The 12,641-nt window shown below is 31.0% G+C and overlaps 1 protein-coding gene across 2 annotated transcripts; it reads left to right on the top strand.

The window, feature by feature from the left end:
• Positions 1-177: 177 nt before the first annotated feature.
• Positions 178-5,888, top strand: LOC107622692 (protein YLS7). 2 transcript variants are annotated; one of them, XM_016324676.3, is made up of 4 exons: positions 178-382; positions 2,196-2,875; positions 3,615-3,889; positions 4,839-5,888. In XM_016324676.3, exons 2-4 carry the CDS (start codon positions 2,344-2,346, stop codon positions 5,640-5,642), a joined length of 1,611 nt encoding a protein of 536 aa, XP_016180162.1. In that variant the 5' UTR covers positions 178-382; positions 2,196-2,343; the 3' UTR covers positions 5,643-5,888. The 2 variants fall into 2 exon arrangements, with proteins under 2 accessions (XP_016180162.1, XP_020970791.1); XM_021115132.2 differs by having other exon boundaries at positions 178-372.
• Positions 5,889-12,641: the final 6,753 nt, after the last annotated feature.

Here is a 12,641-nt window from a genome sequence, read left to right on the forward strand (position 1 = left end):
TTTTAGTATATTAAATAGATAGATAAGTAGATAATGATTCCAAGAGGTGGATTATTTTACTAGATAAGATAAGAAATGATGACTACTAGTCTACTAAGCACGATCATATATCGTATTATATTATTATATATTGTATAATAATATAATTTTAATTTTCTCTTTCGGTGAGTGTCATATGCTTAGTAATTTGTAATTGAACGAGATCCTCGCTCCTTTGTAGAAGTGGACAAGCATTACAAGATAAATATAGGCAACAAAGAACACCTTGTCCCTCATTTCTCAATATTATTTCTTCTAAATTCCTCATCCATCCCTTTCTACCACACAATTGCTTGATGCATCTTTCCAGTAGTTCAGAACCAAGGCAACATGGTACTCAAAGGTTTCTGCTTTTTATGCTTCTTCTTTTTGTTTTTGAGTAAAGTATCGTTTTTTTTTTTCATCGTTTGATATAAGTTCCAAAGTTATCTCTAACGTTTTAAAGTTATCCCTAACGTTTTAAAACTGACTCAATGTTGTTTTGCCGTTAGGAATCCGTTAACAGAATTTATGGCGGAATAAAATTGAGACGATTTTGAAACGTTAGAGACTTAAATAGGACGAAAACGTTGGAAACCAAAATGATACATAGAAATAAATTTTAATTTTATCCTTTAATAATATCAATTTTTTATTATACATAATATTCAATTATTTTTTAATCACATTTAAGTAAATTACACTTAAACATATTATTTTCATTTTAAATAAATTAAATTTTTTTTATAATTTTACTCTTAAAGATTTTTAGTTATCATGAAATGTTTGTAGAATGACTAGTATATAAACTTGTAGAAAAGAAAAAAATAACATATATACAATAAAATATAAATTATACCTTTTGTCTCTAATGTATCAAAATTCTTTAAAATTATAAAAAAATAAATTTATTAAAAATGAAAGTAATGTGATTAAGTGTAATTTATTTAGATGTAATTAAAAAATAATTGAATACTATGTACAGTAAAAAATTAATATTATTGAAAGATAAAATTAAATTAAATTTATTTTTATGTATCGTCTCAATTTTGTCCCACCGTGAATTCTGTTAACGGATCCCGAACGGCAAGACAACATTGAATCAATTTTGAAACGTTAGGACTTAAATAGGACAATTGAAACGTTGAGGACAACTTTGAGACTTATCCCAAACGTTGGGAACAAAAATGATACTTTACTGGGTATTTATTTTCATTAATACTTTACTCTTTTGTTTTTTCATTAATTGGGTGACCCCATTTGGTTTAAGCTCATTTTCTTTTCTGGTATTTATTTTGGGGGCCACTTAGATAAAGACGGTTAAAACATCTTTTTTTAAAAATATTTTTAAGTAATTAAAATTTAATACATATAATTGATTAAACTATGTTATTTTTATCAAAATTAGATCAGATAAATTGATTTGGCCAAAAAATTGATAAACTATATCTTAAACCGGTTTAAATTAATATTTTTTTATAAAAAATAATTATAATATTTCTTTTATAAAAAATGACTAAAATATTCATATATATATATATATATATATATATATATTAAGAACCCTAAATTTTAACTCTATTTTTTTTGTGTTGTTATAAGATTAAAATTTAAGATTTTTAAAATTAAAAAATATATATAATAAAAATATTTTAGTTATTTTCTATAATAAGGTTATTATAGTCATTTTTTATAAAAAATAATATTAATTTAAATCGGTTCAAAATTTGGTTTATTGATTTTTTGACTAAATCAATTTGTATGATATAATTTTGACAAAAATAATATAGTTTAACTAATTATATGTATTAAATTTTAGTTAATAATAAACATCTTTAAAAAAAGACGTTTTAATCGTCTTTATCGGAGCGTCCCCATTTATTTTTTGTAGGAAAAATGTGTTCATTAATTGGGTGACCCCATTTGGTTTCAGCTCATTTCCTTTTCTGGGTATTTATTTTTTGTAGGAAAAATGTGTTTTTTATTCTTGGGGTACGAGTTTTTATGCTAAATTCCATTCCTTTATGGTTTCCGAGCTTATTAATGTTGATGAACTGCATGCTCATGTGCTAAAGAGTGTACCTTTCTGCTCATTGTTTCATAGTTTGATTTTATTCATACTTAGTTTGTAATCATAATCATTCCTTAATTATTTGTTTCTGTCTGTGTTTTAACAGTGCTGGTCTTGTGGATTGATTGATGATTAGCAATTTCACTGCTTGAAGAAGCAGCTTTGATAGTTAGTTTAGTAGTTTCTATGGTTTGGGAACTCAAAAAGCCTTTGATGCTTCAAGTTTTAGTGTAGAGCTTATTAGCTTTGTTTAAATGAAAGCCATGACTTTGGATAATCCAAAGAGTTCTCCCAATGAGTCTCCAAGTCCAAGACCTCTTTCTTGGATTGTGGTTTTCTTGGGAGTACTTGCATTGTTCTTGATTTGTGCTTCTGGAATTCTTGCCTCATACCCAGTTGGCTCCACGGTTCGCCAGTATTTCTACGGCATAGATCGTTCGAGATTTTATGATATATCAGTTTTTCCAGTTCATGAAAGTTCCACTGATGTTTCCTCCAATGAACCATCCTCAAGTGATAGGAAGGTAGCGAAAACTGTTATCGAATTAAATTCACAAGAACTCTCTAGTGAATCTGCTTCATCAGAATATACAGAAACCAGTACTGATAAGGTTGATAGCAACCTGCATGCTCAATCTGATTTAACTTCGAATTTGCCTCTGCCAGTGGCTGGTACTATTTCTTCCAATGTGACTGTTAATGTTACAATTGAGGCACCTCCAGACTCAGTATCAACAGCAGTTCCAGCCTCATCTAATGAATCCTATTCTGGTTCTGTTAATTCAGGTTGCATTCTACTTTTCTTATTTTATACAAAATTAACTGTTTTTATGTTTGTTTGCTTTGTTTACTTCTGTAAATACCTATGATGCACGGGACACAACACGACACGGGACACGCAAACACGCGAATTTTAAAATTTTACATGACACGGGATACGCATACATATAAAATATAAAATATTTTTTAGATAAACTGTAATGATATTTTAATATTTTATTGATATTATAATATAAATTAATTTTTTAAATTATTTTTAATGTCTTATTTTAATTATATTAAGTATTTAAAATATTTTTTGTTTTACTAAATAATAATATATACTATATCTAAATTTATTTTAAGAATATATATTAAGAATAAGATCGGACACGTTGACACGTGATGGTATTTAGGTGTGTCCAAGTGTGTCCGGAAAAGAATTTTTTATTTTTTATTGAGACACGATTTGGACACAGCAGACACGCGTGTCGGAGAGTGTCGTGTCCGAAATGTGTCCGACACGCAGATACGGCAACTCAGCCAAGTGTCCGTGCTTCATAGGTAAATACAATGCAGCCATAATATAAGAAGGCATTTCAATTTATCATTATCAATTTGTTACATGTGTTTTTATATGCTTAAGATATGTAAATCATTATTGATGCTTGTATCTTGTTAGTTAAGGATTTCAGGTATAAACTTTACGATAATTTTGTTTGAAACTGGTCTTTGACTGGTGTTTTATGTTCCTTCTGTTATGTAGGCTGTAATCTATTCCATGGAACGTGGTTACATGATTCGTTGGGACCGTTATACAGGAACGATTCGTGCCCCGTATTGACACAAATGGAGAATTGCCAGGGTAATGGGAGGCCTGATAAGGATTATGAGAACTGGAGATGGAAGCCCTTTCAATGTGACATCCCTCGTCTCGATCCTAGGAAGTTTTTGGAGGTGATGAGAGGCAAGACATTGGCTTTCATTGGGGATTCAGTTGCTCGAAACCAGATGGAATCAATGATGTGTATTCTCTGGCAGGTTACATTCCTCATTCCTTACTGTTCCAATATCTATGACCAATGAAACATTTTGGTTATTGGAGAAAAATTGGCCAGTTCTCACTAGCATCTTGTTCTTAACATCTTCTCATGATTACTCTATTATGACTTCATATTAAGATATCTTTGTGTGAAGATCATAACTGAGAATCGTTAGATGGTTTGACATGTTTAACTAAACTACTTGACCTAAGACACGACCACATCTCAGCTATCATTTTAGTATTTGTGACTAAATTTTCTAGAAGTTGACCATTACTACTATGGGTGTTCAAATCCAAACCGATTCAAATTAAACTGTTCATCCAATCTGATCTAAACTGAAAACCGATTAAAACCGCACTAATTCGGATTTGATTGGATTCTATTTGTTGCAAACCGCTGGATTGGATCGGATTTCGGATCTATTTTTCATAACCGATCTAATCCAATCCAAACCGTACAATGTGCTATAATATTATTATTTTATTATTATATTTACAATTATACTTATAACATGTTCAATTTGTTATATATTTTTCTATTATTCATGTATTATTATTATTTAATAAATATTTTATGTTCAAAATGTTATTTATTTATTTATTTTAACTAACCTATAATTTATTTCTATTGTTATGTTATCGGTAGCTTTTTAAGATATTGTTAAAACTTGTTATGTCATTGTTGATTATTTAAAATTTGATGTTGAGACTTGTTGTATGTATTTAATTTTTTTATATTTAAAAAACCGCAAATCCAAACCGATCCAAACCGTTTGTAGTCGGATCGGATCGGATCGGATTTTCAAAAAAATTTCATCCAATCCAAACCGCACTGCACATAAATTAAGCGTTCGGATCGGATGACTTTTTTCCTTAAAGCCGAACCAAACCGCACCGCGAACACCCCTACTTACTGCTTTGCATTATGATTGCATCTTTTTTCAGGTAGAAACACCCAAGAACAATGGAAACCGAAACATGCAGCGATTTTATTTTAAGTCCACATCTGTTACTATTATCCGAATATGGTCCTCATGGCTAGTCAAGCACAGTTCTGAACCATTTGATTATGCGCCGGAAGGTGTGGATAAGCTCTTTCTCGATATCCCTGACCAGAAGGTCATGGAATTTCTCCCAAAATTTGATGTGGTTGTTCTTTCCTCCGGCCACTGGTTTGCCAAACAGTCAGTGTATGTCTTGAACAATGAGATAGTAGGAGGGCAATTGTGGTGGCCAGACAAATCTCGGCCGATGAAGATCAACAATGTTGAAGCATTTGGTATATCTGTTGAAACAATGTTTACTGCTCTTGCAATGCATCCAAATTTCACAGGACTTGCAATTCTTCGTTCCTATTCGCCGGATCATTTCGAGGGTGGCGCTTGGAATACCGGCGGATCATGCACCGGGAAGGTTAAGCCTCTTGGACTTGGTGAGTTGGTGGAAAATGGCGATACAAATGCAATGTATGAGCAACAGGTTAAAGGTTTTAATCATGCATCAAAGAAGGCAACAAATGGATCAAAGTTGTTGTTCATGGATATCACTGAAGCCTTTAGTTACCGGCATGATGGCCATCCTGGTCCCTTCAGGAATAAAGCCCGGAATAAGATCACGGTGCGCGGCCCGGACGGAAAGCCGCCGCCACAGGATTGCTTACATTGGTGCATGCCAGGTCCTGTAGATACTTGGAATGAGATTTTGTTTGAAATGATTAAGAGAGAGTTTGAAGGTGGTAATGCATCATGAGATATTTATACCTGTCTCAGGACTAAGACTAGTCCATTCTTTTCTTTTTAAATCTTCTTAGCAGGGGTGTTCATAGATCGGATCGTATCCGCAGATCCGCGGTAAATATCCGCATCCGATTCGAAAATTGCGGATACGATCCGATCCGCAAATTGATCGGATCAGATCGAATCCGATCCGCAAACGCACCCTTTGTGGATCGGACTGCGGATATCTGTTCTACATCCGCATATCCGATCCGCGGATCCGCACAATAATAATTAAAAATAAATAAATATATATGTTTGGTATTATATTTACTTGTTTGTATGTTTTAGTTAGTAATTATTATTCATATATTGTATTATTTTATTTTTGTTATTTAGAAAAAGTTTGATTAAAAATATTTTAGGAATAAATAAGTTTAAAAGTATAAAAAAATATTTTTATTAAATTTTTTTACATAGAAATATGATCAAAAAGAGAAAGTTTAATTATGCGGATATATCCGATATCCGATCCGATCTGATCCGCACATTTGCGGATCGGATCGGATTTGATCTGGCACTAAAAAGCGCGGATATCATATCCGATCCGATCCGATGAAAATTGTGCGGATCAGATCAAATTTTCGACCATATCCGATCCGATCCGATCCGCGGACATCCCTACTTCTTAGAAGTATATTATATAGAGAAATTTATCCTTTTTTTTTAATATAAAGTTTAGGATGATAAGCATCTAGCTTATACCCATGTCTGTTCATGAGTAATGTTGTATGTTCCACATAAGTTCATATATCTTTTTTTCTTGTAATTTCTTATAAGAAGAGTGCTACACATACAAGTCATTTGGTTTACAAGTCATACAAGTTGGGAGAAACTTAACAAAAAGCACGCTGACCCATATACGATTTCCATGGCGTGCTTCGCGTTCCTCCTTCTCCTCCTCCTCTTCCTTCTCCTTCTCCTTCTTCTTCTCCTACTCTTCTTCTTCTTCCTCCATGAAAACGAGTTTCTTGCCAAATTTGATCTCCTTCGTGCGTTTTCTCTTTGTCTTTTCATTCGTTGTTTTATCTGCGTTTATCATTGGTATTCTTGCTTCGTTTTTTTTTCGATTTTCATGGTTTCTGAAATCAAGCTTTGAAATCGTTTAGAAGATAATGGAACTTCAGAAATACACCCAAACGATTACAGAAATACACCCAAACAATTACAGAAATACACTCAAAAGATTACAGAAATACACCCAAACAGTTACAGGAATAATTCACCCAAACGATTATAGAAATACACCCAAAAGATTACAGAAATACACCCAAAGGATTACAGAAATACACCCAAAGAATTTAAGAAATACACCCAAAATTCGTTGAAGTACACCTTATGCATAATTCAGAACTCTTTCTCTTTCTCCTCCTCATCTTCTGCTGCTTCTTCTTCTTCAAAAACGATTTTCAGAGCTTGATGTCAAAAAATAATGGAAATCGAGAATAACGAAGAAAGAAAACAGAGAGAAAAGCACGTAAATGAAGAAGGAGAAAGAGAAGGCAAGAAACGAAAGAAAAGAAGAAGAAGAAGAGGAAGAGAAAGAAGAACGTGCAGCAAGAAGAAGAAGAAGAATGTGCAGAAGATGAGGAGGAAGAAGATGAAAAACGTGCAGTCAAGAAGAACGAGGAAAAACACGACGATGAAGATGAAACACTTTAAAAAAGAAGAAGAAGAAGAAGAAGAAGAAGAAGAAGAAGAAGAAGACATAGAGAAAGAAAAAAAAAGAAATAAATGACTTGTATAACTTATATGGGAAAACACTTGTATGTGAAAAATTTCTCTTCTTACAAATTCTGTTCTATTCCCACTTAATTGCTGTGTTTGTTATCTATTTAATTTTTGTAGTGATTGTTTGATACCAAGTTACATGCAGAGCAATGAGAGCATGTGATATAAGTTTATCATTATCAAGGAAAATGACAATTTAAATCAAAGACAACATAATTCTTATAGTAAAATACTAAAATGAGATATATTTTCAGTTTTTTCACAATCTATTGTTGCTAGAAAAATAATAAAACTCAGCTAACAATTAAACAACAAAATTTTGCAGAGTCAAAATCTAAAAATTACACGTTTAAAATTTGTGTTGGTTGATTATTGTTTTCTCAGATTTATTCATACTAGAATGAGACCCGCGCGATGCGTGGACAATAAATTAATGATAGTATATAATAAATATTAAAAATGGTTATGTTTTGTAGAATTAAATTAAATAGGTGTAAATTAAAGTTAAATATAAAAGGTGTTTTGTTTAAAATAATTTGTAGTACAAAAGATTTGAATGTTAGAGTTGTACAAAGTGACATTTTTATTTGGTGGTTTGATTTTTGTATTTGTTTTGGTCGATAAATTTAGTCTTCTTATGTGGCGCTAGTCATCCTTTTTCTGTCGTAGATTCTTGTGAAGGCATGTTCTTTATGAATTGTTGAGTTGTATGCACTTTCTATTGTGTTGTTTGTTCCATCTTTACATGTATGTTCTTCTTCTAAGGATGTGTATTGAATTTGTATGGTTTTATTTTTCCTTAATCTCTTGATGTGCATGCAGTTTTCTAATAGCATCTACAATAAAAAGAACAAAAATGTGTAGAATTTTTTTTATTAAATAAGTTATTTTTAATAAGAATAATTGAAATAGTTAATATTTTTCTTTGACCCACTCTATCATACAATGTCTCAAGTATTGCAAATTCAAAATAGTGTTGGTAAATGTTCAATTTAAAAATACAATAAATATGTTTGTTTTGCACATTTTCATCTAATATAATCATTTCTAAGCAAAGAAACTCTTCTTTATTTGTGGGTGTTAATGTTTTTCATAGACGAACCACGCGAACTTTGATAAACTAATTTTCTGTTTGTTTGGTGGTATTGTCCAAAGAATGATGCTCCATTGGGTAAGTTTGAGATGTTGTGTAGTGCGAAAATAAATTTTTTGTGCTAAATTTGATGTTATTTGAAGAAATAGTTATAAGAGACTTATATAAGTAGTTCAAATAGTATGGAATTTGAATAATTGTAACGTTAAATTTATTATAATTAATGGATTATTATGACATTTGTAACATTGTTTATTACATTTAATGAGTTATTTATAAAAATTAATAAATTAATTATTGGGGTTATAAATTTATTGTAATGTTTATAACGGTAAAATATAATAAATATAGGAATATTGATTCTTGTAGGTTACAAATTTGGTTAGATACTATTAATTTTTAATTATTGTCATTGGTAATTTTGCAGCCTAATTTGCATATATTTTTATTACTTGTATATTTTATTTTTTACTGATTTGGAAATAATAGTTGATTTAGCAAAAACTTGAGTGGTTGATTCTAAAATTTTGCCTAGTAAGCGATAGCGCTGACATATCTTCTTGTCTTCCTTTTTTTGAAAGGATTGCTCTCCGTCTCTTTAATCTAGCAATTTTGGGTATTAACTCTTTCCATTTGTCATTACCACTGCAAATCCTTCTACAACAAAGAGAATAAGACATGGTCAAAAAATGATAATCCATTCCAAGTAAATTGTGGAAGCAATACTGCACATGTGGAATAACAATTTGACAAAGAGGAACACATAAATGTAAATTGTGGAAGCAGTACTCCACATGTAAAATAACAATTTATTATTTGATGATGAAATATTGCAATCGATAGTGTCTAGGGAGCAATAATTTTAAATGCACATTAATTTTGGTTGTGACAGTTAGACAGAACCGTTTAAAATGATATTATTTATAACAAATAAATAGGACTATTAAAAATGATATTGAACAACAGAATGATAAGAGTAAACGGAAAAATTGAAAATCTTTAGGAAGATACTTGAGACAAATTTCCTACGTTGGCAGTGCCGTTTGGTCTAAGACCCAGAATCGAGCTCCGGCAGAAAAATCTTTAGAATGGAGTTTGCCCTGGTTTCTGCAATTTATGCAATGCGACTCCGTCGGGGATGGACATCGCGATGGACAATTTGTTTTGAGGAAAAAACAATGGCTCATAGGACCAGAAGTAAATGGAGGAAATAGGATCTTGGTACGGAAGAGGTGCCAAGAGGAAGATTTAGGGTAAATGTTAATTTGTGTTTTTGTTATTTTAGAAATAAGGATTGATTTGGAAAATTTTAAGTTGTTAGTTTTGTTTTCTGTGTTTTTTTTTTTATTTGAAAATAAAAGTTGATTTGGCAAGATTTGAGTGGTGGATCTTAAAATTTTGCCAAGTAAGTGATAATTTATTTCTACAAAATATAACAATTTTTAATATTTATTATATACTATTATTAATTTACCGTTCTGGGCATCGCGCGAGTCTCATTCTAGTTAAAATTAGTTACTAGTATAAAATACATATTAAAATACAAAATACATATTAAAAATGTGTTAATTATGACCGATTTTGGTGACTAATTTTAATGTACAAATAACATTTATATAAAGAAAAGTCTAGGGAGTCAGCAACTTTTCCAAATTCTGGCCAGCATGTAACCAGCAGAGAAAAGTAAGCCATTAGATGAAATCTCACACCAATCTCACACTATTAAAATATCATTGATGGCTATTTGATGACTACAAATACCAAAAGTTGCTAGCCCCTATCACTCCTCTTTATATAATTCTAATTATACGTCTACTTAAATGTTTCAACTATTATTACATGTTTCCGCATGATGCCAACTTCTTTTTGTTGAGGGACCTTCGTAATAGGGATGTCAATGGGTGGGGCGGGGGTGGGGGATACCTCTCTGCTTCCCGTCTAAACCCCCAAAATTAATTTTCATCCCCACCCCGATACCCGCCATGGGGGGATAATTGTCCCCATCCTCATTCCCCGCGTTCCCCATATTTTTCGTGGGGTTCCATTCTCCATCCCCTTATATTTAATATTCATATGAAAATTATAGTAAAAAATATCAAAAAAATAAAAAACCAACTACAAAATACTATTACAAACACACAAACATATCTTATCCAAGATTATAAGTCCAGAAATACAACATAACAAATTATAATCCATAAAATAAAATCTTAAAATACAACTTCTATTCTAAAAAAAGCAATAAGATATAGTCTTTAACATCAAGTATTCTTTGATGCTAAGCATACTCAGCAAGAGAAATCATAATTGCTTTAGATACATAGAAGGAGAGAAAATCAAGCAACTATTTCAAAATCAAACCCTAACTATTTCAAAATTATAAACCCTATATGTCTAATTGCTTTAGATACATAAAATGAGAGAAAATCAAAATTATACAACACATTGAGTAGGAAAGACCGAATAATAGGGTTAGGATTTTTTTAATTGGTAAAATTACTAAAAAACCCACCTATGTTAGAAATAAAGTAAGGTTATTTAAGAAATTTCAAACATTCAGGGAATTATCGGGGATGGGACGGGGATCCCCGCTCGAGTCCCCGCACCTGTCTCGGGAGAATTTTGCTCTCCATCCCCATCACACGGGGAAAATTTCCCACCAACGGGGCCCCATTCAGGGTGGTCCCCGCGGGGATTCCCGCCTCCTGGGAATTTTTGACACCCCTACTTCGTAATATGTCGTTATATACCCGTTATTGTTGAATAATAATACCTTGCAAGTAGGGGCGAAGCTAGACAATATTTATCAGGGGACCAATATTCTTTTTAGCTTTTTATTTTAACAAAAAAAGTTAAAAATAACTCTATATATAATTTTAATTAAAAAAAACAACTAAAACTTAAAATTTACTTTTTATAAGATAACTGAACATATTGTATATTAAAATAATTAAATACAAATATCTCAAAACTAATTTCAAATATTGTAAATATAAGTTGTTACATACTTGTTTTTAAAATCTTCAAATACTATTCAATTCTTTTTTAGACGTTTCCTGCAAAATTATTAAAAAAATGTATTATGCTTCAACCTTCATGTAAATAATTTAAATCACAACCATAATTTATGCAATAAAAAAATTAGTAACAATATTATTAAAGGTTGGTGTTGATGTAACAACATTAGAAACATTTTCACTCTTCTGGTTAGTCTTTTTGAAAAAAGTATCTATTGTTTTCATCTTGCTCATGATTCAACTAAATTCCTACAATTAAGAATTTACATAGATAAACATTATGCAACTTAACTAAACTCAATTTATTTTATTTTTTACAAATCAATAATATCACTGTCACAAACAATTAATAATGAGAAAAAAAATTAAAAACAATACAAGGATAATATTATAATTACAATATTATAAACTAGATAAATAAATAAATAAATAAATATATAAATTATTCATAAAAATAAATAAAATAAATAACTTACAAAAAAAGAAGAATGAAAGATGATAATGGAAGACCAAAGACTACTTGCTATTTTCTAAGTTGTAATGATAATGAAAATATGGAGTGATGTTTTGTTTTCTAAATGAAAGAAGAGGAAAGAATGAAAAAAATGATTTGTTGACTTTTTGTTATTACCTTTTAGATTCTTCACTTTTAATATGGATTGAGGCTTTTTTTTAACCAAGTTTATGAGCCACTATTTATAGCCCAAATAAGACACTACTTTCTAAACCATTTTTTGAATGGAATTATGAATAGCATATATTTTTCAAAAGGGGGACGCCTACTTTTTTTTTTGAGAAAAGGACAAATAGGTCCCTGACCTTTTGTCCTGCGAACATTTTCGTCCCTGACCATTGAAAAATACTTTTAAGTCCCTGACCTTTACAAAATTTGGACGGATCAGTCCTTCCGTCCAAATGCCTTCGTCAGGGACTGATCCGTCTAAGTTTTGTGAAGGTCAGGGACTGATCCGTCCAAGTTTTGTGAAGGTCAGGGACTTAAAAGTATTTTTCAATAGTTAGAGACAAAAATGTCTGTAGGATAAAAGGTCAGGTACCTATTTATCTTTTTCTCTTTTTTTAAGGGGTGCTCTTTAATTTTTTATTATTCTTGTAAACAAAATTTTTTATTGGA

Source organism: Arachis ipaensis, chromosome B2, assembly GCF_059453495.1.
Source record: "Arachis ipaensis isolate K30076 ecotype BB chromosome B2, ASM5945349v1, whole genome shotgun sequence".
NCBI lineage: Eukaryota > Viridiplantae > Streptophyta > Magnoliopsida > Fabales > Fabaceae > Arachis > Arachis ipaensis.

Bases quoted from the DNA above. Each gene is read 5' to 3' on its own strand.
- LOC107622692 (XM_016324676.3), top strand. From the start codon at position 2,344: ATGAAAGCCATGACTTTGGATAATCCAAAGAGTTCTCCCAATGAGTCT. The intron at 2,876-3,614 runs GTTGCATTCTAC...TCTGTTATGTAG, and splicing joins TTCTGGTTCTGTTAATTCAG to GCTGTAATCTATTCCATGGA. The intron at 3,890-4,838 runs GTTACATTCCTC...ATCTTTTTTCAG, and splicing joins TGATGTGTATTCTCTGGCAG to GTAGAAACACCCAAGAACAA.